General features: G+C 45.7%; 1 protein-coding gene across 1 annotated transcript in view; it reads right to left on the reverse strand.

Annotated features, from left to right (window-relative positions):
* Nucleotides 1-24,814, reverse strand: part of LOC142311037 (heparan-alpha-glucosaminide N-acetyltransferase-like) — a 1,039,195-nt gene extending 1,014,381 nt beyond the window's left edge. The window contains exons 1-3 of the mRNA XM_075349039.1: nucleotides 24,748-24,814; nucleotides 3,657-3,751; nucleotides 2,162-2,298 (exon numbers count right to left, since the gene is read on the reverse strand). Of these exons, the coding sequence (XP_075205154.1) occupies nucleotides 2,162-2,298; nucleotides 3,657-3,751; nucleotides 24,748-24,802 (287 nt within the window). The 5' untranslated portion in view covers nucleotides 24,803-24,814. The remainder of the gene's footprint in view (nucleotides 1-2,161; nucleotides 2,299-3,656; nucleotides 3,752-24,747) is intronic.
* Between the last annotated feature and the right edge of the window lie 330 nt (nucleotides 24,815-25,144).

Raw genomic sequence — 25,144 nt, forward strand, 5'->3', positions numbered from 1 at the left:
CTTTCCCTTAAAGAAAAAATAATCCCTTCCTTCTTATCACCTAAAAATTGGTTGTGAGAAGTGATATTCAGGCAGTACTCAAAATTGCAGGTGCTTGGTCAAGGGATGGCACCCCCAAATAATATATGAACATAAGACCGGCACTCCAAAACTTGCAGCAATCTTTAGGATTTAATCCATAGAAGCACAATACAAACAAAAAACAAAGAACGCGTTTTCGGCTAGACCTTTAGCCTTTGTCAATCCATCTGACTAGTCATACAAAAAACACATATATAGCCAGAGGCCACAACTTCAGTGATTGAACCACCCAACTCATTTACATATTAAATTGAATATTTTAAAGAAAGTATATCAAGTATCTCTGATAATCAAGAAGCAAGAATTTTAACAAACAAATTTTTAAAAAAACTTTTTTTTAGCAGAAAAAATTCTTTGAAACTATTTTTAAACAATACAGGTATATACAGAGATGTACAATGTGTATTTTCAGAAAAAACTTCTTAACAGCATTAACATTTTGACATAAAATTTTTTAGCAGAAAAAAATCCCTTTGCAGGAAAACGTTTTTTGCACCACAAAATTCTTTAAAAAATTCATACATATGCAGTGATAGCAAAAAGTATAACAACCTTCTGTTAAAATTCTTGCTGCTAAAGGGTCTTTCTGTTAATATTTACTGTGCATAATATGATGTGGTTCCTATATCTACCATGTATATTGTATTGTCCATTGTGATGATCCTACCAACGCTTTAAAAAAATATATTTTTTAAAAAAAAAAATTCAAAAATTATTTCTGTGGAGTTTTTCCTTATTAATTTTCTTTTTTTTTTTACTTAAAAACTATATAATATATATATAAATCATATAGATAGATTATCAGAGATACTTGATATACTTTCTTTAAAACATTCAATTTAATATGTAAATGAGTTGGGTGGTTCAATCACTGAAGTTGTGGCCTCTGGCTATATATGTGTTTTTTGTATGACTAGTCAGATGGATTGACAAAAGCTAAAAGTCGAGCCGAAAACACGTTCTTTGTTTTTTGTTTGTATTGTGCTTCTATGGATTAAATCCTCAAGATTACGGCAAGTTTTGGAGTGCCGGTCTTATGTTCATAAACTAAAAATTGGTTGGAAAGGTTAACTTTGGATTGACGAATAATCAAGGGAGGTGCTGCAGGGGCCTGGACCTTAGTGGTTTCATGATGGTGAATTTGCTGTCACGCGCACAGTTGGTAGTAGCATGCCAGCTTCAAAATGGCTACCACAAACAGGCTTAAAGCAAGCTACTCCATTTCCCTGAACCCAGGTATTGTCCTGGCATTCACCCTTTAGCCTCTGTACAGGGATTTGGACTTAAATAGAGGTCCCTGGGTAAGGGTCACAGAGTCAGCTACTGTTCGGTAGCACAAGCTTGCAGGAAGGATAGTCAGGGAGCTGGGTCAGATCCAAGAGGTCACGCCAGGAACAGAATCAAACAAACAGTGGGTAGTCAAATGCAAAACTGAGGTCTAATAACGGAAATATGAAGTAAAAATGCAGGAATGCAGGACAGAGGCACAAACCAGGATAGTGCTGTATCTATTGAATGGCAGTGGGATCCGGCTCTCTGGGGATTAAATACAACAGCTGGACCCAGTGCTGACAGCAGACAAAAAACAAAACAACTAATTAATCCCATACATTACAGACTGGAGATAACCACAAGTCCCAGGAATAAAATAGAATTGATGTTAACCATCATCACTCGTAACAACACTGTTGCGCCACCTAGTGACCAAAGCAGAAACTGGCACAGATGTAAGTAATCCGTTATAAATTAATTCCTAATCATGCAGCAGAAAGTGGCTTCTCAGTGGATGCATCTCGGATTAGTGCTCAACATATGCCCAGTGCTACCTGTGATCCAAGCCTCACCCTTCTGATTAAGAAATTGTATAGGATTAGAAAAAGATGGCCATTTTCTTTTAGAGACCTTTGTCTATGAGTTGAGTGTGATATCGCTGCTTATCTGTATTGAAGTGAGTGGGGATGAACTGCAATATTAGATGCAATTTATGGACAATTATAGCTCTATTTAGATTTCTTTTTATCATGTACAACCCTTAAATTTATGTTCTAAACCGAGACTGACAGGTGCTAAAAAAAACTACCTGCACACCGGTTCTTCATTTCCACCTTCTCTCACCACTTGGAAAGTGAGTGCAAAATGAGTGCTGACAATGACCGTATTGTTTGTGGACTGGAGACTCTGGGCAGCTGGAAGAGCCATCAGTGGCTGTAAAAGACACTGGAGAAATAATACATTTCAGTTATTTGAGCAACAAAAAAGAAACTTGTAAAAAAAATATATTATTCAAGCATACGCAATCAAATCATAGGTATAAATTGTCCACTATTACTAAAAGGGTCTCGAGAAACTAATCCTGGTTATAATTGAAGCTAGCCAAGTCTAGTATCAGAAACCGCATTGATAATAATAATAATATATTTATTCATTTATATAGCGCTGTTAATTCCACAGCACTTTACATACATTGGCAACACTGTCCCCATTGGGGCTCACAATCTAAATTTCCTATCAGTATGTCTTTGGAGTGTGGGAGGAAACCGGAGAACCCGGAGGAAACCCATACAAACACGGGGAGAACATACAAACTCCTTGCAGATGTTGTCCTTGGTGGGAATTGAACCCAGGACGCCAGCGCTGCAAGACTGCAGTGCTAACCACTGAGCCTACTACAAGACTGCAGTGCTAACCACTGAGCCACCGATCACATTATTCTGGATGAACCTTTTGCAGAGAATGCCGTATTTATGATTGACTATGTAATTCAAGAAAGGGCTAACAGAAACAAAGTGAAAATTAACCAAAGAAATCTCTGTCTCAAAAAGAGGGGGCCTGGCGGAAGACTTCCACAAATGATGTCCATGTGGCCCCTGTCATCTCCGTCTATATACTTTAGCATAATGCAAATTTACAAAGCAGGATATAGATATGTAATACATAGAAATGATTCCACTATTAACAATTATGCTCCAACATGTACAGTATGATGATATGGTATACAACCTATTAAGATAATACAAAAAAAGTACGGTAATACATCCTTTTGTATGTGTGCCCTTCAAAAATAGGGCTTCAATTGTACCTACATTCACTGTCTGCTCTTGCTACATAGGCCTTAGTGGTTTTAGTGGCCTTGTACAAAACAGATTTGTTTATTTTTCAGGCTTCATTTGTCTCCAAAAAGGACAATCCAAGGAACAATTGTGGTATTGCTGTAGTAGCTTCAGTCTGTCAAAGCTTTAAGAAGGAGAAGCCAAGATGTGTTTGCACCTGTCTCGCCCCTTTCTATGACTAGTACTCTATTCTTAGAGTTATGTATTCTTAGACATCCTCCTGAACAACCTGATACAAAATAGATAGTAAAGCCTGATTCAGGTTTCCAAATGCCAAATGTTCTGATATTTCTGCTGAAAAGTTGTGACTTTTCCCAATTAATTTTACACTTTGCAATACAAAAGCTCAAACCCATGGTGAATCCACATGTACCACAACTTAAAATTACGGATAAGGGACGACTTAAGATTGATATTGTGGGGGTATAAAATAACTGTGAAGAGCCTCACAATATAATGTCTTACCTTATAGCAGTAATCTGAGACATAAAGCAAAGTTATGGGTTCCAGAAGATGATTGTTTACTGTTAATAAGGCTTCATCATACCTCAGCTCAATAGCTATGACAGAAGAAATTAACAAAGTGAGGACTGATGCACAATCTGATGGCATTCAATTCACCAATGCAGTTGTCAATTTATTTATACACTTCCAGGAGCAATAACAGAAGGCTGGCTTCAGAATTGGGGAATACAAGTATTTACCAAAACAAACATGTCGGGAGAGTTGACAGGTCCTTTTTAAGTGTGACACTCTACAAGCAACTTTGAGAAACATATAATGAAAATATTTATATAATTTGCATTTTTCATAAGTAATAATAATAATAGCTTTGGAAATTATGATGCTGAACAGTAAGATATACAGGACTGTGTAAAGGTTTTAGGCAGATGTTTGAAAAATAAGGCAAAGTAAGAATGCTTTCAAAAATAGGTGTCAACAGTTTTTTTTCTTAATAAATAAGAAATGCAGAGCGAATCAACAAAAGATAAGTCTAAACAAATCAATATTTGGTGTTACTGCCCTTTGCATCAATTATTCCACACACTTGCACACAGTTTTTGAAGGAACTCTGGAGGTAGGTTATACCAAACATCTTGGAGAAATAATCACAGATCTTCTGTAAATGCAGTTTGTGGAAATCCCTCTGTCTCTTCATGTAATCCCAGATAGACTTGATGATGTTGAGATCAGGGCTCTGTGGGGTCATATCATTACTGTCGGGACTAGTTTTTCTTTATGCTGAAGATGGTTCCTATTGAAATTAGCTGTAAATTTGAAGCCAATCAGATGACTCCATGATGGCAGAGCCATCTTAAGACACGGGCCAGATGGGCACTTGCTCGGGTTCCACACTAGTGGCCTGCTAGTCTGTGTATGTTAAAGTGTGACTAAACGTTCGGATAACATTACACTAAAAGAAGGGTTTTTGTAAGTCTTTTTCTTGCCTCTAGAGCTTGCTATTTCGTGGCGACAATCAGATTATTGGGTCATCAAAAAAAAAATAGCAACTATTTAGGAATACTAGAGCTGCTGGTTGAATGTGACCGTTTTTGGAAGTGCATCTCAAAAAGTATGGGGAGAAAAATTATTTAGTCAGCCACCAATTATGCAAGTTCTTCCACTTAAAAAGAGGAGATAGACCTGCAATTGACATCACAGGTAGACCAAAACTATGAGAAACAAAATGAGAAAAAAGAAATCCAGAAACTCACCTTGTCTGATTTGCAAGATTTATTTTGCAAACTATAATGAAAAATAAGTATTTAGTCATGTAAAAACATGTAAGATTTCTGGCTCTCACAGACCTCTAACTTCTTCTTTAAGAGGCACCTCTGTCCTCCATTCATTACCTGTAGTAATGGCACCTGTTTGAACTTGTTATCAGTATAAAAGACACCTGTCCACACCCTTATACAGTCACACTCCAAACTCCACTATGGTGAAGACCAAAGAGTTGTCAAAGGACACTAGAAACAAAATTGTAGCCCTGCACCAGGCTGGGAATACTGAATCTGCAATAGGCAAGCAGCTTGGTGTGATGAAATCAACTATGTCCCCCTTCTTAAGCCAGTACATGTTCAGGCCTGTCTGAAGTTTGCTAAAGAGCATATGAATTATCCAGAAGAGTATTGGGGGAATGTCATATGATCTGATAAAAGCAAAGTAGAACTGTTTGGTAGAAACACAACACGTCATGTTTAGGAGAGACAGAATGCTGAGTTGCAACCAAAGCACACCATATCTACTGTGAAGCATGCGGGTGGCAATATCATGCTTTGGGGCTGTTTCTCTACAAAGGGACCAGAATGACTGATCCGTGTACATGAAAGAGAATAGGGCCATGTATCATGGGATTTTGAATGCAAACCTCCTTCCATCAGCAAGAGCATTGAAGATGAAACGTACCTGAGTTTTTCAGCATGATAATGATCCTAAGCACACTGCCAGGGCAACAAAGGAGTGGCTTCGTAAGACGCATATAAAGGTCCTGGAGTGCCTAGCCAGTCTCCAGATCTCAACCCCATAGAAGACCTTTGGAGGGAGTTGAAAGCCCGTGTTGCCCAGCGACAGACCCAAAACATCACTGCTCTAGAGGAGATCTGCAAGGAGGAATGGGCCAATATACCACCAACAGTGTGTGCCAACCTTGTAAAGACTTACAGAAAATGTTTGACCTCTGTCATTGCCAACAAAGAATATATAACAAAATATTGAAGTGAACTTTTGTTATTGACCAAATACTTATATTCCACCATAAATTTAAAAAAAACAAAACTTCCCAATCAGACAAGGTGATTTTCTAGATTTGTTTTCTCATTTTGCCTCTTAGTTGTGGTCTACCTATGATGTTAATTACAGACCTCTCCCATCTTTTTAAGTGGGAGAACTTGCACAATTGGTGTCTGACTAAATACTTTTTTCCCTAATGTATGTCTGCAAATGTTTTAGAGGAATTTATTTAATGGGACAACTGGTTCTATTTTTAAAGAAGTAAAGAGTGACAGTTTTATTCAGAAAGTGCAGAGTCCGTCCAGACATCTCACAGACAGATTAACTGACGCTTAAGGTACCATCACACTAAGCGACACTCCAGCGATCCCACCAGCAACCTGACCTGGCAGGGATCGCTGGAGCGTCGCTACACGGGTTGGTGGTGAGCTGTCACACAGGCAGATCTCACCAGCAACCAGTGACCAGCCCCCAGCCAGCAGCGACGCATGGAAGCGATGCTGCGCTAGGTAACTAAGGTAAATATCGGGTAACCAACCCGATATTTACCTTGGTTACCAGCGCACACCGCTTAGCGCTGGCTCCCTTCACTCCTAGCCAGAGTACACATTGGGTTAATTACCCAATGTGTAGTCTGGCTATGTGTTCAGGGAGCAGGGAGCCGCCACTGACAGCGTGAGAGCGGCGGACGCTAGTAACGAAGGTAAATATCGGGTAACCAAGGAAAGGGCTTCTTGGTTACCCGATATTTACATTGGTTACCAGCGTCCGCAGAAGCCGGCTCTCTGCTCACTGCACATTCAGTTGTTGCTCTGTCGCTGTCACACACAGCAATGTGTGCTTCACAGCGGGACAGCAACAACTAAAAAATGGTCCCGGACATTCAGCAACAACCAGTGACCTCACAGCAGGGGCCAGGTTGTTGCAGGATGTCACACACAGCGACATCGCTAGCAAGTTGTGCCTCAGCAGTGATGTTGCTAGCGATATTGCTTAGTGTGACGGTACCTTTACGGTCCGATACATTAAATGCCTTGAGCCTGTGGAACTGTTCTTGATGTTCAACCCCATCTTTTCTCAAGGAGCAAAGGATCTAACAGAAAGTGTTGGGATTTTCTTAATGAGAACAATATTCCACTGTCAAACTGCCATGGTCAGTCATACAATAATGCCTCTAATATGTCAGAACCATATACTGGACTGCAGGCACAGATCATCTTAATGAGTTTGCATCTATGTCACCTGTACTGGAAACAGCCTGAACTTGGGGGGGGGGGGGGGGTAAAAGCAGCAGAGTGTTGTCTACAGACTATAAAACTCGTTCTCGTTCACTTTGTTCAACACCTGTATTCATTTTTTGCAATTTCCAATCATCTTTGGAAAGTATTGAAATCATCCTAGGAAAAAACGTGTGATCAAGCGTCTGTCTGACACCGGATGGTCATCACATTTTGATGCTGTCCATGCTCTGTATGAGGCTTTGAGAAAATAAAACATGCACTGGATTCTCTATCACTTCACAATGAACAACAAGTGAATACAAGGCGAGAGGCAAAAGGATTAAGCAACAAATTGAAAACTTGGAAACAATCTTTGGCATGACATGCTAGAAAGAATTAACAAAACAAGCAAAGCGCTGCAATCAAAGGATGTGAATCTTCTTGAGTCTTTGAAAACCTATCTTTAGGAAATTAGAGACAAATTTAGTGAATTTGAATTCAAAGCCAGGATTATGTGCCCAGATAGAAAGTACAGTAATGGGAAAAAATGAAAACAAAGTGTGCTTCTTAGTAGATACAAAAATAATAGATCAACAGAAGAGGTACCTCTCAGTAAAACTGAAAAGTTAAAGGTGGAAATTTTCCTCCCTATTCTGATCACTCTCATCTTTGAACTGACAAAACATGCAGATGTGTCACGGGTATTTCACGACTGACAGACAACCAGGGCCAGATTAAGGTTGGTGGGGGCCCCTGGGCAGAAAATCTGGTGGGGGCTCCATAACATTAACATTTTTAGCCATAAGGCCTAAGACACAGTGTGAAAATCGGAGCGTGTGGAATGCGATAAAACATCACATTCCACTCAGATCAATATTAACCTATGTGTCAGCACCCATGAGCGATTATTTTCTCAGCCCTAATCAGACTGAGAAAACAGTCGCAGCATGCTGTGGGTGTAATGCAATCCTTGTTTCTCTCGCACCCATTCAAGTCTATGGGATGAGAGAAACATCGCACTGCTCTTGCGTTACAACGGTGTACCGCGAGTACAGAGCGAGAATGGCAATAGCCGGCAACGGAGGAGAGAGGGAGATAAATCCCTCCCTCCCCTCCTCAGCGCTGGCCCGCCCCTTCCCCCGCAGCTGTGGTCCGATTGCACGATCGGACCTCAGTCGCAATGACACTCGGCTCCTGCTGTGCTGCCAGCATGAGCCGAGTGTCATGCGAGGATCGCAGTAGTCCCCATGTGGCCCCGGCCTAACAGTAGAACGAAAACTATAGTATTTAGATATACAGTCCAATATTATCCTGATGTTCTGCCACATTAAGAAAAGCGATATGAAAAGTGCCCATGTTAACCAGCAAAGAGCTTGTAAAAAGTGTTCAGAAAAGCGCCGGTGACACAGTCCCATTGAAGAACATGAACTGTTTTCCAGTGCCAAGCTCATGGCACAAAGATTTTCAAGCGCTCGTGCTAAGCGTGAGCGCTTTTTCCTACATTGATTTCCATTATATAAAAATGGCTATACTCTGCCACTGCTGATTTAAAGGAACCCCTTCATACTTTGAGATTGCTCCCCTGAAGAAGCCACGCTTTAGTGGTTGAAACACGTTGGGAGGCTACACACTATTTGGGGTATTATTTCCCCCACTTGGGGACTGCCCTTGTTAGGGCAAGAGCTATGCATGGGCATGACAGGATAAAATTTATATATCTCCTGTTCTGCAGTTTCCATCTGGAGAAAATGAAAATGAGTGGAGGATCTCTACTAGGACCTTGGTGAGATCAAACCATTATTATGCATTTGTAATGTGCATTTCTGTGGTGGTGGTTGCACTAATTATTGTTTAAAATAGAACACAGGAAAAGATTTAAATTGCCGCCAGGAAAAGTGGGCGCTTTTTTAAATTGCATTGAATACAGCGGTGTGCGCGCTCCCTCTGGAAAAGTGTGACGCTTTTCCCGAGCGCTAAGAATACAGGATAACATTCCGTAACCAGTATACCCCCTTAAAATGGGATTTGGCGTCACGTGACTACATGATGCAGAATTTTCCTGATGCAAAATTTAATTCTTCGTTGCATGAAAAATAAAGAGGACAGTTCAGGAGATCCCACCCCATGTGTGTGGCCCCCCACCCATGTATGCAGCACCCCCATGTATGTGGCCCCATATGTATGTGGCCCCCCCATGTACGCAGTCCCTCATGTATGCAGCCTCCCATGTATTCAATCCTCCATGTCTCTGTATACAGCCCCCATATCTCCATATACTGCCCCCCATGGATCCAGCCCTCCAAGTGTCTTTATGTATTGGTATATAGCCCCTCCCATTTCTCCTTTTGAAGCTCCCCAATGTACACAGTTCTCCCCAAGGGTACACAGCTCCCCCTCACAAGGGTATACAACTCTCCCCCCTCCCCCACAAGGGTATAGAGCTGTCCCCTATCCCCCACTAGGGTATACAGCTCTTCCCCTCCCCCACAAGGGTATACAGTTTCCCATGATCTATATATAGCTAGCTGGAGTCAGTGTAAAGGGGTTAATCACCGTGGCATTGCAGAGTTGAATATTGGCGGTTGCACGGCAGGCGGCAGCTGCACGACACTCGGGAACGCGGCCATCTGGCAGGCAGATCCACAGGAGAGGAGGTGTGATAGGAGAGGAGGAGAAGAGGCGGCGTATGCTAGTTTTCGGATCGCAGCATTGATAAAATGGTGGCCACTGCCCACAGTGGTGGGGGCCTCCTTAGAAGCTCTTGTGGTGGGGCCCCCGGGGCTGGAGCCCCACCTGCCCTGCCTATAATCTGGCCCTGCAGACAACCCTGTGGTGTCTGGCTGCAGAAGGTTACTGCAATTGGCTGCACAAACTGCTCCTTTTCTTCCTTGGTGTGAATGGAGTTCTATGTATTTTCTCTATAAGATTAACTCTCTCCCTTTTGGACCTTGCAGATATCTAGGCAGTTCAGCTGCAACTCTTTATCTACTCTCTCTGTATCCAAATATTTCTGCATTCCCCCTTGGTTTGTTGCCAGTTGCTAGTTACCTCTAAGGCCTGTTTCACACATCCGGCATTTCGCCGGATCCCGGATCCAGCACGCATGCCGTACAGTAGATTCATTTACAGTGGAAGCGCGACACCATGCGGTTGTGTGCTTCATGCACAACCGCATTTGTCCACATGGTGTCGCGCTTTCACTGTAAATGAATCTACTGGGATTGGAGAAGCAGGAAGCTCATTTGCATATTTCCAGTGAATTCTGGGAAGAGGAGAAGAGTCGCCGTAAGCTGATCGATTGCTGGGACTTGCCGGGTCTCGCTGTTTGAGGACATCGCAAAACCAGGGATTGGAGAAGCAGGAAGCTCATTTGCATATTTCCAGTGAATTCTGGGAAGAGGAGAAGAGTCGCCGTAAGCTGATCGATTGCTGGGACTTGCCGGGTCTCGCAGTTTGAGGACATCGCAAAACCAGGCATTGGAGAAGCAGGAAGCTCATTTGCATATTTCCAGTGAATTCTGTGAAGAGGAGAAGAGTCGCCGTAAGCTGATCGATTGCTGGGACTTGACGGGTCTCGCTGTTTGAGGACATCGCAAAACCAGGCATTGGAGAAGCAGGAAGCTCATTTGCATATTTCCAGTTAATTCTGGGAAGAGGAGAAGAGTCGCTGTAAGCTGATCGATTGCTGAGACTTGCCGGGTCTCGCTGTTTGAGGACATCGCCTGTCATACGCTACATCCGCAATATGGAAGAGAAGAAAATCCACATGGTCACCTGCAACACATGCTACATGTTTACGGATCTGCCGCACAATAAATCCAACTTCACCTGTCAAAAGTGCAAACTTGTTGCCCTTTTAGAGGAAAAGGTGCAGGGACTGGAAGAAAGAATAGCAACTTTGAAGCTAACTAAAGAGCATGAGGACTTCTTGGACGAGGTAGAAGCAACCATTCAGGATATGGAAAGTGAGAAAAGCTTCAGAACACATACAGAGGCTGAAAAGTGGACACATGTGACTAAAAGAAGCCAGCGTATCAAGTGGTCGTCACCACCCACACAGATTAGCAACCAATATGAAAATGGCACAGCTCAGGATGATACCATATCTACAGGAGAAGACACAGTATCATCAAAAGAAGTTACTTTGTCAACAAAAGCAGAAACAAAAGACACTCAAAAGCACTCAGGAGCAACAAGCAGTGCGTCCAGAAAGAAAAGAAGAGTGGTAGTTATGGGCGACTCACTACTAAGAGGCACGGAGGCAACTATCTGCAGGCCGGACATAACCGCACGAGAAGTATGCTGCCTCCCGGGAGCAAAAATCAAGAATGTGGCCAACAGGATACCAACTATCCTCGGATCCAAGGACGAATACCCATTCCTATTGATACATCTAGGAACAAACGACACGGCAAGAAATGATCTACCAACTATTTGTGAAGACTTTGAAATTCTGGGGAAGAAAATAAAGGAACGGAACGTACAGGTTGTTTTCTCATCAATCCTCCCAGTCGATGGCCATGGTGTCAGAAGATGGAATAGGATATTAGATTTGAACAACTGGCTACGACGATGGTGCAGGCAGCAAGGATTTGGATTCTTGGACCATGGAGTGAATTACCTCTACGATGGACTTCTCGCAAGAGACGGGATACATCTCACGAAACCTGGGAAACACACGTTCGCCAGAAGGCTTGCCACACTCATCAGGAGGGCTTTAAACTAGAAGAAGAGGGGATGGGAGAAAAAACAGCAGACAAGAACATGCAGCAGAAGGATAAACTAATCAAGGATACTATATGCCGTAAAGAGGACCCAAGACAGGGTACTAAGAAGGAAGCTAAGAAAAGGGGAGCAAAACTTCTTTCCTGCATGCTGACCAATGCAAGAAGCCTGACCAATAAGATGGAAGAACTGGAGCTGGTAATGTATGAGGAAAAATACGACATAGTATGAATAACTGAGACATGGTTAGATGACAGTTATGACTGGGCGGCTAACCTGCAAGGATATGAATTGTTTAGGAGGGATCGTAAAAAAAGGAAAGGGGGTGGAGTATGTCTATATATAAAGTCCAGTTTAAAGCCCAGACTAAGAGAAGATATTCAAGAGGGAAATGAAGAGGTGGAGTCTCTATGGGTGGAGATACAAGGAGGGAAAACTAATAAAATCCTCATAGGGGTTTGTTATAAGCCACAAAATATAACAGAAACTATTGAAAATGTATTATTGAAACAAATAGACAAAGCAGCAAATCGCAATGAGGTGATTATTATGGGGGACTTCAACTACCCCGATATAGACTGGGAAACTGAAACCTGCGTATCTCAGAAAGGAAACCGGCTTCTGTCAGTAACTAAGGATAATGTCACGCTCTCCGGCTCTCCTGCCACGCTCCCCGGCTCCCCTGCCTCGCTCCCCGGCTCCTCTGCCAGGCGTCCCCCACTCCACAGCCTCCATGCCCCATCACCTGCGGTCCCCAGGCAGCCCGGTCCCCGCTCCCGTCGGCAACTCTGCTCCAGCCCGGCTCTCCTGCCTCCTGTTCACCGCTCCCTGCTCTGGCTTCTGGCACCCGGGCCTCGCGCATGCGCATTAGGGCGCGCGCGCGGTCATTGACCCTCTCTTAAAGGGCCAGTGTCCTCCAACAGGATATTGAAGAATCAGGTACAGGGTATATAGGGAGATCCTTTCCAAGTGGGCGGGGCCTGTTCTTCGTGTTTTGCTAAGCTAGGAGTCAGGTCTCCTTGTGTCTTGTGGTATACTTACCTATCTCTCTCCTAGAGCCGCTCCTGCCTCGCCAACCGGTCCTGACGATACCCGAACCCCGAACGGTGACGGTCTGCCATCCCGTCAGTTCATACCATCTCCGATCCCTGTGGTGACCCGTCTTCTCGCTCCGTCGTTTCCGGACTCTGCCTGACGTCATCTCGGCCTCCGAACCTGAGCTCCGTCACCCGGACTACCTACAGTGACTCCGTGGTCCCAGGGACTTCTACACTCCACTCCTCTGAACGGACTGTCCTGCTACCCGTAGTGCTCCGGCTACCGGGCACCTTGCCTTCGGTGAGGTGTTCAGCCCAGTGGATCCACCTCCTGGGTCTGCCCGTCCACCTGGCCCTAACAGTAAGAACAGGCCATGGATCCCGCCGAAGCACTAGCGACCCAGCTGGGCACCTTGCAGCAGGAACTCGTACGACAGCGCGAGACCCAGTCCCGCATGCTGGCCTTCATGTCCTCGGTGGATACCCGCCTGAACACGCTGCAAGCAACTGCCACGTCCCTGGCATCTCAGGTTACTACTGCACAGGCCACGGTTCCCGTGGCGGCTACCTCGGAAGCTTCTAAACTCCGCTTGGCCTCTCCACCCCGATATGCCGGAGATCCCAAGACCTGCAGAGGATTCTTAAACCAGTGCTCCCTCCATTTCAAGCTGCTTCCGCACCTGTTTGCCTCCGACCAAGCCAAGGTGGCGTTTGTGATGTCCCATCTAGAGGGTGAGGCACTGGCCTGGATGAACCCCTTGTGGGAGAAGGAGGACCCTGTGACCACTAACATCCAGGACTTCCTGCAGGCGTTTAGAACCACCTTTGACGAACCCGGACGTGCCGCCGCATCCGCCTCAGCACTCCTCAGGCTACGTCAGGGGACCATGACGGTGGGGCAGTATGCCATCTGCTTCCGCACTTTGGCCTCAGAATTGGGGTGGAACAATGAAGTCCTCACCGTCGCCTTCTGGGAAGGACTCTCCAGTCGTATTAAGGACGAGCTGGCAGGCCGCGATGTTCCTTCCACCCTGGATGCCCTGATCGCACTAGCCACCCGCGTGGACCTCAGATTCCAGGAACGATCCAAAGAGGTGTCCCGTGAGAGACGTCCGATACGGCATTCCTCTGCTCCGCAGAAGCCCGCCGTACTTCAGTCAGCGTCGTCTGGTGTCTCTGTCCACGAGCCCATGCAGATTGACCGTTTGCGGCAGTCCGAACAACGCTGAGCAGAACGGCTCGCCAAGGGCCTCTGCTTCTACTGCGGAGAGGGCACACACCTGCTACGTTCCTGTCCAGAGAGGCCGGGAAACTCCAAAGCCTAGGGTTGGTAGGAGAGGCCACCCTAGGTGCTGGGACTCTCTCAGACCCGGTTACGTGGACTGTTCAAGTAACAACGGGAGAGACGCGGTTCACGGCCGAGGCGTACCTCGATTCCGGGGCAGCAGGCAATTTCATCCAGCAGGCCACGGTGGACAAGTACCAGGTGCCTGTTACTCTACTCGACAAACCCCTCGTGATTGCCTCTGTAGATGGGAGACCCCTCTCTGACACCATCTCGTGGATCACCAAGCCGGTGGAACTACGTATCGGTGCACATCGAGAACATTGCTCTCTACGTCCTCCCACACATGTCTCATCAAATCCTGCTGGGACTCCGCTGGTTACGGACACACGAACCGTCAGTCAGCTGGTGTACTGGTGAAATCACCCGATGGGGCTCCTCTTGCCACGAGAACTGTCTGAAGACTATACAGCCCATCCGACGACCTCCGGTTCCGGAGTCCCTACCGGGACTGCCCTCGGCCTATTGGTCCTTCGCGGACGTCTTTGATAAAAAGGAGTCAGAGGTACTGCCGCCACATCGTCCTTATGACTGTGCCATCGACCTACTCCCGGGAACTACACCACCTCGAGGACGGATATATCCTCTGTCTCCTGCTGAAACAAGGGCCATGTCTGCCTACATCACGGAGAACCTGGCAAGGGGATTCATTCGGAGATCCTCCTCTCCTGCTGGAGCAGGCTTCTTCTTCGTTAAGAAGAAAGAGGGCGACCTACGCCCATGCATTGACTACCGGGGATTGAACCAAATCACCGTGAAAAATAAATACCCCCTGCCGCTCATCCCCGAATTGTTTGATCGGCTTAGAGGAGCTCGTGTGTTTACCAAGTTGGATCTTCGGGGTGCCTACAACCTGGTCCGCATCCGCTCTGGGGACGAATGGAAGACCGCATTCAATACTCGCGATGGGTACTATGAATACTGTGTGATGCCCTTCGGCCTGTGTAACGCACCAGCAGTCTTTCAGGAATTGGTGAACGACGTGTTCCGGGACCTTCTCTCCGTCTGTGTGGTGGTGTATCTTGATGATATCCTGGTCTTCTCTCCGGACCTCCAGACCCACAGAGAGAACGTGCAGCTGGTACTACAAAGACTGAGAGAGAATCGGCTGTACGCCAAGTACGAGAAGTGTGTCTTCGAGCAGTCTTCTCTTCCCTTCCTGGGTTACGTAATCTCCGATACCGGCCTGCAGATGGACCCGGAGAAGGTCTCTTCCATTCTCAACTGGCCCCCTCCTTCCGGACTGAAGGCAATCCAACGCTTTCTTGGATTCGCAAACTATTACCGTCAGTTCATCCCTCACTTCTCTGCCCTGACTGCACCTCTCTCCGCCTTGACCAAGAAGGGGGCTAATCCAAAGGACTGGTCACCTGCGGCCGACGCCGCGTTTGGCTCCCTGAAACAGGCATTTGCTTCCTCCCCTGTGCTCCACCGTCCTGAGTTAAACCGACAGTTCACCTTGGAGGTGGATGCCTCCTCCTCGGGAGCCGGAGCAGTGCTCATGCAGAAGTCCTCCTCCGGGAAGATGGTTACTTGCGGTTTCTACTCCAAGGGCTTCTCAGCGCCTGAACGCAACTACACCATCGGTGACCGAGAGCTATTAGCAGTCAAACTGGCTCTGGAGGAATGGCGCTACCTTCTGGAGGGAGCAGTGTACCCCGTGATCATTTACACGGACCACAAGAACCTGGAATACCTGCGGTCCGCTCAGCGACTGAACCCACGGCAAGCCAGGTGGTCCTTGTTCTTTGCCAGGTTCGATTTTCAGCTCTATTTTCGACCCGCGGACAAGAATGTGCGAGCAGATGCCTTGTCCAGGTCATTCATGCCCATGGAACAGGAGGAGGAGACATCCCAGCCCATCATCTGCCCAAGTAAAATCATTCCGTTGGCCCCTGTCACCCTGGCCCAGATACCGCCCGGGAAGACCTATGTCTCTGAGACTGACAGGCAAAAAGTGTTGCACTGGGGCCATGCCTCGAAAATAGCCGGCCATGCTGGTCAGAAGAAAACATGGAGTACAATTGTACGTCACTACTGGTGGCCATCCCTTCGCACGGACGTCGCTTCTTTTGTCTCAGCCTGCTCCTCTTGTGCCAGGAACAAGACGCCCAAACACCTGCCATATGGTCGTCTTCTGCCTCTGCCTATACCCTCCGTTCCGTGGCAACACATTGCAATGGACTTTATTACCGACTTGCCCCTGTCCTCCGGACACACAGTCATATGGGTCGTGGTGGATCGGTTCTCCAAAATGGCTCATTTCGTCCCTATGGCTGGACTGCCCTCTGCCCAGGAACTCGCTGACGCCTACATACAGCACATCTTCCGGTTGCATGGCTTTCCATCACACATTGTGTCCGACAGAGGAACTCAGTTTACCTCACGCTTCTGGAGGGCTCTCTGCAGACATCTGGGAGTGACTCTGGACTTTTCTTCAGCCTACCATCCTCAGTCGAATGGCCAAGTGGAACGAGTCAATCAGATCTTGACCTCCTTCTTACGTCACTACGTTAACGCCCATCACGACGACTGGTCCACGCTTCTTCCTTGGGCTGAATTCTCCCATAACCACCACGTCAGTGAGTCCTCCTCCAGCTCTCCCTTCCATGTCATTTACGGACTTCAGCCTTGCGTCCCTTTACCTGTATCCTCTTCCTCGGATGTCCCTGCTGCTGATGCTGTAGTCCGTGACTTTACAACAATTTGGGACTCTGTCAAGACGTCCCTTGGACGTGCTTCCCTGCGGATGAAGAGACACGCAGACAAGAGGCGTCTGGATCTTCCGTGTTTCTCTCCAGGAGATCTGGTCTGGCTTGCTTCCAAGTACGTCCGATTGAAGCTACCATCAAACAAGCTGGGTCCTCGCTACATCGGGCCATTTAAAGTCCTCAGCAAAATAAATGAGGTCTCCTACAAGCTGCAGCTCCCGGCCACGATGAGAATACCCAACTCCTTCCACATCTCCCTGCTCAAGCCGGTTGTCCTTGGTCCCTTCTCCGCTGCTGCCAGTTCTGCTCCTCCTCCTATTGCTGATGATGACATCTATGCGGTAAGGGATATCGTGGCCATGAAAACCGTACGGGGCCGACAGTTCTTCCTGGTGGACTGGGCAGGGTATGGTCCTGAGGATAGGTCCTGGGAACCCCGGGAGAATGTATGTACTCCCCTGATACATGCCTTCCTGTCCCGGTTGCGGGGAGGGGGGCGTGGGGGAGGGGGTACTGTCACGCTCTCCGGCTCCCCTGCCACGCTCCCCGGCTCCCCTGCCACGCTCCTCGGCTCCCCTGCCTCACTCCCCGGCTCCTCTGCCAGGCGTCCCCCGCTCCACAGCCTCCATGCCCCATCACCTGCGGTCCCCAGGCAGCCCGGTCCCCGCTCCCGGCGCCCGTCGGCAACTCTGCTCCAGCCCGGCTCTCCTGCCTCCTGTTCACCGCTCCCTGCTCTGGCTTCTGGCACCCGGGCCTCGCGCATGCGCATTAGGGCGCGCGCGCGCGGTCATTGACCCTCTCTTAAAGGGCCAGTGTCCTCCAACAGGATATTGAAGAATCAGGTACAGGGTATATAGGGAGATCCTTTCCAAGTGGGCGGGGCCTGTTCTTCGTGTTTTGCTAAGCTAGGAGTCAGGTCTCCTTGTGTCTTGTGGTATACTTACCTATCTCTCTCCTAGAGCCGCTCCTGCCTCGCCAACCGGTCCTGACGATACCCGAACCCCGAACGGTGACGGTCTGCCATCCCGTCAGTTCATACCATCTCCGATCCCTGTGGTGACCCGTCTTCTCGCTCCGTCGGTTCCGGACTCTGCCTGACGTCATCTCGGCCTCCGAACCTGAGCTCCGTCACCCGGACTACCTACAGTGACTCCGTGGTCCCAGGGACTTCTACACTCCACTCCTCTGAACGGACTGTCCTGCTACCCGTAGTGCTCCGGCTACCGGGCACCTTGCCTTCGGTGAGGTGTTCAGCCCAGTGGATCCACCTCCTGGGTCTGCCCGTCCACCTGGCCCTAAGAGATAATTATCTGTCCCAACTTGTGCCGGGCCCAACTAGAGGGGCAGCCCTTCTGGACTTAATTTTAAGCAACAGGCCAGATAGAATAACAGACGTACGAGTGGATGGGCACCTAGGGAATAGTGACCACAATATAATACAATTCCACTTGTCCTTCAGTAAGGTGCCTTGAAGGGGGGTTACAAAAACGCTGAATTTCAGGAAAGCAAAGTTTGATCAGCTTAGAGAAGACCTTCGCCAAATTGATTGGGACAATGTCCTCAAAAATGGGAGCACAGAAAATAAGTGGGAAATTTTTAAATCGGTATTAAACACCCACTGCGAGCGAGCCATACCATACAGAAATAAAAGGGCTAGGAACAGGAGAAAACCAATGTGGCTAAATAAGGATGTAAAAGGGGCAATGAATAATAAGAAAAAGGCATTTAAAAAGCTAAAACAAGAAGGCAGCGAAGAAGCATTAAAAATATATAGAGAAAAAAATAAAATGTGTAAAAAACAAATACATTTAGCAAAAGTAGAAACTGAGAGATTCATTGCTAAGGAAAGCAAAACAAATCCCAAACTATTCTTTAATTATATAAACAGAAAAAAGATTAAAATTGATGGTGTTGGCCCTTTAAAGAATAATGAGGGTAAAATCATAGAAAGCGATGTGGGAAAAGCAAATATTTTACATATATTTTTCTCAACTGTGTTCACACAGGAAAAGCATATGCCACGGGAAATGCAGAGTAATCATGTAAACGCTTCATTAAGTATGACCTGCCTAACCCAGGAAGAAGTGCAGAACCGACTTAGTAACATTAAAATTCACAAATCACCAGGCCCTGATGGCATTCACCCTTGGGTATTAAGGGAGTTAAGTAGTATGATAGACAGGCCTCTGTTCCTTATATTTAAAGACTCTATAGAAACTGGGTCTGTTCCACTGGATTGGCGGCTAGCAAATGTGGTACCAATATTCAAAAAAGGGTGTAAAAGGGAACCTGGAAACTATAGGCCGGTAAGCTTAACATCTGTTGTGGGTAAAATGTTTGAAGGGTTTTTAAGGGATACTATTATGGAATGTCTCAATGTTAATAATTGTTTAACTCCATATCAACATGGATTTATGAAGGATCGCTCCTGTCAAACTAACCTGATCAGCTTCTATGAGGATGTAAGCTCTCACATGGACCGAGGAGAATCATTGGATGTCATTTATCTCGACTTCGGTAAAGCATTTGACACTGTCCCACATAAAAGACTGCTAAGTAAAATGAGAAAGCTTGGGCTCGGGGAAAATGTGTGTAGATGGGTAGGTAGCTGGCTTAGTGGTAGAAAACAAAGAGTGGTTATTAATGGCGCATACTCAGATTGGGCCAGGGTTACTAGTGGGGTGCCACAGGGGTCTGTATTGGGCCCCCTACTATTTAATATATTTATTAATGATCTGGTGGATGGTTTACAGAGTAAAATATCAGTATTTGCAGATGATACAAAACTATGTAAGGTAGTTAACACAAAGGAGGACAGTTTGCAACTACAGATGGATTTGAGTAAATTGGAGAATTGGGCTGAAAAATGGCAAATGAGGTTTAACACAGATAAGTGTAAGGTTATGCACGTGGGAAGGAGAAACAGATGCTACGATTACTTACTAAATGGGAAACTGCTGGGGAAAGCAGACATGGAAAAAGACTTAGGCATCTTAGTCAATAAAAATCTAAATTGGAGTGCCCAGTGTCAGGCAGCAGCCACCAAAGCAAATAGGGTGATGGGATGCATTAGAAGAGGTCTGGGGGCACGAGATGAAAACATCATTCTCCCTCTGTACAAATCACTCGTCAGACCACACTTGGAGTATTGTGTGCAGTTTTGGGCGCCGGTGCTCAAGAAAGACATTACTGAACTTGAAAGGGTTCAGAGGCGGGCTACTAAAATAATAAATGGAGTGGGTGCATTACAATACACGGAAAGGTTATCAAAATTAGGTCTATTTACTCTAGAAAAGAGAAGACTTAGGGGAGACCTAATAAATATGTACAAATATATCAGAGGGCCATATAGAGATCTCTCCCATGATCTGTTTGTACCAAGGACTATGACAAGAACAAGGGGGCATTCTCTTCGATTGGAGGAAAGAAAATTCCTACATCAGCATAGAAGAGGGTTCTTCACGGTAAGAGCAGTGAGGCTCTGGAACTCTCTTCCTGAGGAAGTGGTGATGGCCAACTCACTGAATGAATTTAAGAGAGGAATGGATGCTTTTCTTGATAGCAAAAGTATAGAAGGTTATAAATAGCATAATCTTACAGGTAGATAGAAGAGCGACCAAGATTATTAGAGGAATGGGTGGGCTGCAACACCAAGACAGGTTATTAAACTTGGGGTTATTTAGTTTGGAAAAACAAAGGCTTAGGGGGGATCTAATCACAATGTATAAACATATGAGGGGACAGTACAGAGACTTTCCAAAGATCTCTCTACACCTAGGCCTACGACTGGAACACGGGGCATCCGCTACGTCTTGAGGAAAGAAGGTTTAATCATAATCACAGACGAGGATTCTTTACTGTACGAGCAGTGAGACTATGGAGCTCTCTGCCGCATGATGTTGTAATGAGTGATTCACTACTAACATTTAAGCAGAGCCTGGACGCTCTTCTTGAAAAATATAATATTACCAGTTATGTATATTAGATTTTATGACAGGGTGTTGATCCAGGGAACTAGTCTGATTGCCGTATGTGGAGTCAGGAAGGAATTTTTTTCCCCATTGGAGCTTATTTGACACATTGGGGTTTTTTTGCCTTCCTCTGGATCAACATGTTAGGCTACGGGTTGAACTAGATGGACTTAGAGTCTCCCTTCAACCTTAAAAACTATGAAACTATGAAACTGTACTCCATGCATGCCAGATCCGGCGAAATGCCGGATGTGTGAAATGGCCCTAAGCTATCCAGATTGCAATCAGTCGGCTCGTCGTAATCTCCTAGAAACACATTGTTGTTTTACTGTGTTTCTGCCAAAATCATCTTGGAGTTAGGTGTTTGTTTTGCATTCCCTTATTTGTTTCCATTGTCTGATTTTTAGGACTTAGACGGGATGAAGTCCTCATTCCATCTGGTCACTACCTAGGGCTTATTTTAGGGCCACCTAGGGCCTAGGTATCCTGATCGGTGCATGGGTGCGGAACCTGTCTAGGAACGTCAGGAGAGCCAGGAGCCTGAGGTAGGCTTTCAATAGGGGTCTCCATCTTCCCCATCCCTAATGATGGAGTGTCCATAATGCCCCCACCTTTCACCATTCGTTTGGTGTTCTCCCTTATCAAGCACAATAGGCTTAAGGTACCGTCACACAAAGCAACATCGCTAGCAACATCACTGCTGAGGCACAACTTGCTAGCGATGTTGCTGTGTGTGACATCCAGCAACAACCTGGCCCCTGCTGTGAGGTCGCTGGTTGTTGCTGAATGTCCTGGACCATTTTTTAGTTGTTGCTCTCCCGCATCGCTGTGTGTGACAGCGACAGAGCAACAACTGAATGTGCAGTCAGCAGGGAGCCGGCTTCTGCGGACGCTGGTAACCAATGTAAATATCGGGTAACCAAGAAGCCCTTTCCTTGGTTACCCGATATTTACCTTCGTTACCAGCGTCCGCCGCTCTCACGCTGTCAGTGCCGGCTCCCTGCTCACTGCACACATAGCCGGATTACACATCAGGTAATTAACCCGATGTGTACTCTGGCTAGGAGTGCAGGGAGCCAGCGCTAAGCGGTGTGCACTGGTAACCAAGGTAAATATCGGGTTGGTTACCCGATATTTACCTTAGTTACCAAGTGCAGCATCGCTTCCACGCGCCGCTGCTGGCTGGGGGCTGGTCACTGGTTGCTGGTGAGATCTGCCTGTGTGACAGCTCACCAGCAACCCGTGTAGCGACGCTCCAGCGATCCCTGCCAGATCAGATTGCTGGTGGGATCGCTGGAGCGTCGCTTAGTGTTCACAAATTGGAAATCTGTTTTCCTTCTACAGTGAATTGAAAACCATTGCAAAGGATGCACTAAAGAGAAGGTTTCAACCTATGGCTAATATTTATCACAAAGACATGAATTATGATGAGCTTTTAAATGAATGTGAGCATCTCAAGAACTACATGGCTGATGATGGAGATTGTGAGACTTTCTCTGCACTTTACTAAATAATTTTAAACCTGTATTCATGCATTCATGTTGAAATTGCACTAAGATTATTCATGTTCATGATGCTGACCAACTATAAGGGAGAACGTTCATTTTCAAAACTGAAACTTAAATTAACCCCTGTTTCATAACACAATGGGGCAACATCGTTTCAACTGGCTTTCACTTACATGAATGGAAAATGATATCCTGAAGACCATTGACTTCAAGCCAATAGTAAAGCAATTCTCTAAAGTGTAATGGTGGAAATGCTTTTTTATAAGACGTTCATACTTTCATGCTGTGCCATGTAATCTGTGTGGCTTATTGTGTTTTTCAAGCCTTGTGTTTTGTTCAGATGATTACCATGTTGATTAGGTGATGCTGTACGACATGTTTTTAATGTTAAAACACCAGCTTTATATGTTTAATATTATCGACCATTTACCTTTTATTTCTGTGAGTGGCTGTCGTAGGGGCCCCAACACACTTGTTTGCCCAGGGGCCCATAATGCTGTTAAGACAGCCCTGATTTTACTGTATGATGGATAAATGTCTATATTTCTCTACATTGAAGAAACTTTTTATGCTCACCAAATCCCAAAATCCATGTGCTGAGAAATATTCACAGACTTGTGGACTCTTTACCGTGCTTACTGTTAACTACAGACCCTCATTATTGTGCTACTCTCCAGCATCTTGTTGGAACAAACTGCATTTTGTTACAGCCAAATATTTCACATTTTGACCCATCAGTCGAGAGTACATGCTGCCTTTTTTCTGCACGCCAGTTCTTATGTATTCCTATATACTTGATTCACTTGGCCTTGTTTCCACATAGAAGGTATGGATTTTGGCCACAATTCTTCAATGAAGACCACTTCTCTGAACAGTAGATGGGTGGAGCTGGATCCCACTTGTTGCTACTAGTTATGAACTAACAGAGTTGCTAAAATCTTCCGATTTCCAAGGCAAATTAGGCATGATGTGTCTTTCATCTGGTGCATTACGCTTCTTTGGCAGACTACTGCATCTACATCTGATTGTCTATAAATTTACTCTGCAGCAGGATGACCTCAAACATATAGACAATGACATGAAGTTCTGGAAGGAATGATATGGCCCCTATGGAACCCTGATGTCAATATCATCAAATCTGTCTTGGATAACTGGATTACATGAACAGATGAAAGGATTTACACAAGCCTACATCCAGAGATCTGTGGTTAGTTCTCCAAGATGTTTGAAACAACCTTCCTGCAGAGTTCCTTGAAAAACAGTGTGCAAGATACTTGTGTGCTTAGAAGAAATGACGGCTTATGTAGTGTAGAAGTCAAAGGGCCGTCACTCCAAATATTGATGTGATTTTGATTTTTTGTTGGTTCATACATTTTGAATCTTAATTGATAAAAATAAACTATTAACTTCTATTTCTAAATGCATTCTTAGGGGTACTTTGCACACTACGACATCGCAAGCCGATTGCTGCGATGCCGAGCACGATAGTCCCTGCACCCGTCGCAGCTGCGATATCTTGTGATAGCTGCCGTAGCGAACATTATCGCTACGGCAGCTTCACATGCACTTACCTGCCCTGCAACATCGCTCTGGCCGGTGAACCGCCTCCTTCCTAAGGGGGCGGGTCGTGGGGCATCACAGCAACGTCACACGGCAGGCGGCCAATAGAAGCAGAGGGGTGGAAATGAGCGGGACGTAAACATCCCGCCCACCTCCTTCCTTCCTCATTGCAGCCGGGACGCAGGTAAGGTGATGTTCCTCGCTCCTGCGGCTTCACACACAGCGATGTGTGCTGCCGCAGGAACGAGGAACAACATCGTAACATCGGTCCTTTCGAAATTATGGAAATGACCGACGCTACACCGATGATACGATTTCGACGCTTTTGCGCTCGTTAATCGCATCAAAAATGATTTACACACTCCGATGTCGACTGCGACGCTGGATGTGCGTCACGTTCGATTTGACCCCACCGACATCGCACCTGCGATGTTGTAGTGTGCAAAGTACCCCTTACTTTACAGCATTTTTCCACAAATGCCTAAAACTTTTGCAAACAGTATGGTATGCTAGGTAATCTTTATATTATTAAAATTCAGAATGCCTTTTAACATGGAAAATGGCATAGCATCCTCAATCAAGAGCCCCACTCCTAAGCACGGCACATCTGGTTACACTGTATGCTAATGTAATGCACCCGTATGTGATCAGTTTTTCATAAAAAAGACTTATAGTTTCCAGGATCACAACAAACATGCTGTGGAGAATAATAACAACTAAAAATATAGATATTTAATAAACCATACCTGTTGAATAGTACAACGAACACAGAACGATGCTAGCAATTATTCCGATAGCCATTTTCACATTAACTGAGCTTTGCCCCCTGTGGTTCAGGTAAACTAGCCAACATAACAACTATACTAAATGCCTAATGATTGTTGGGAAAAGCAAGCGGCTGCTGGTTTTATTGAATCACTGGTTGAAGTCCAGGAATTAGTTTTTGAACACTTAGCCAAGTCTATCTTATCTTCTGCAGCGAGAATGTGCAAGTTATGCCTCATTCTCTCACTATTATTTCAGAGCTTTTATACACCTGGAAAAAAATGCCATACATTTCAAGCATTTCTTTTTGTTGTTTTTTAGTCATATAGAGAACTTTGTGGGGAAAGCAACCAAATAAATATATTGAGAACATTTTTA

This window comes from Anomaloglossus baeobatrachus, chromosome 5 (genome assembly GCF_048569485.1).
Source record: "Anomaloglossus baeobatrachus isolate aAnoBae1 chromosome 5, aAnoBae1.hap1, whole genome shotgun sequence".
Classification (NCBI taxonomy): domain Eukaryota; kingdom Metazoa; phylum Chordata; class Amphibia; order Anura; family Aromobatidae; genus Anomaloglossus; species Anomaloglossus baeobatrachus.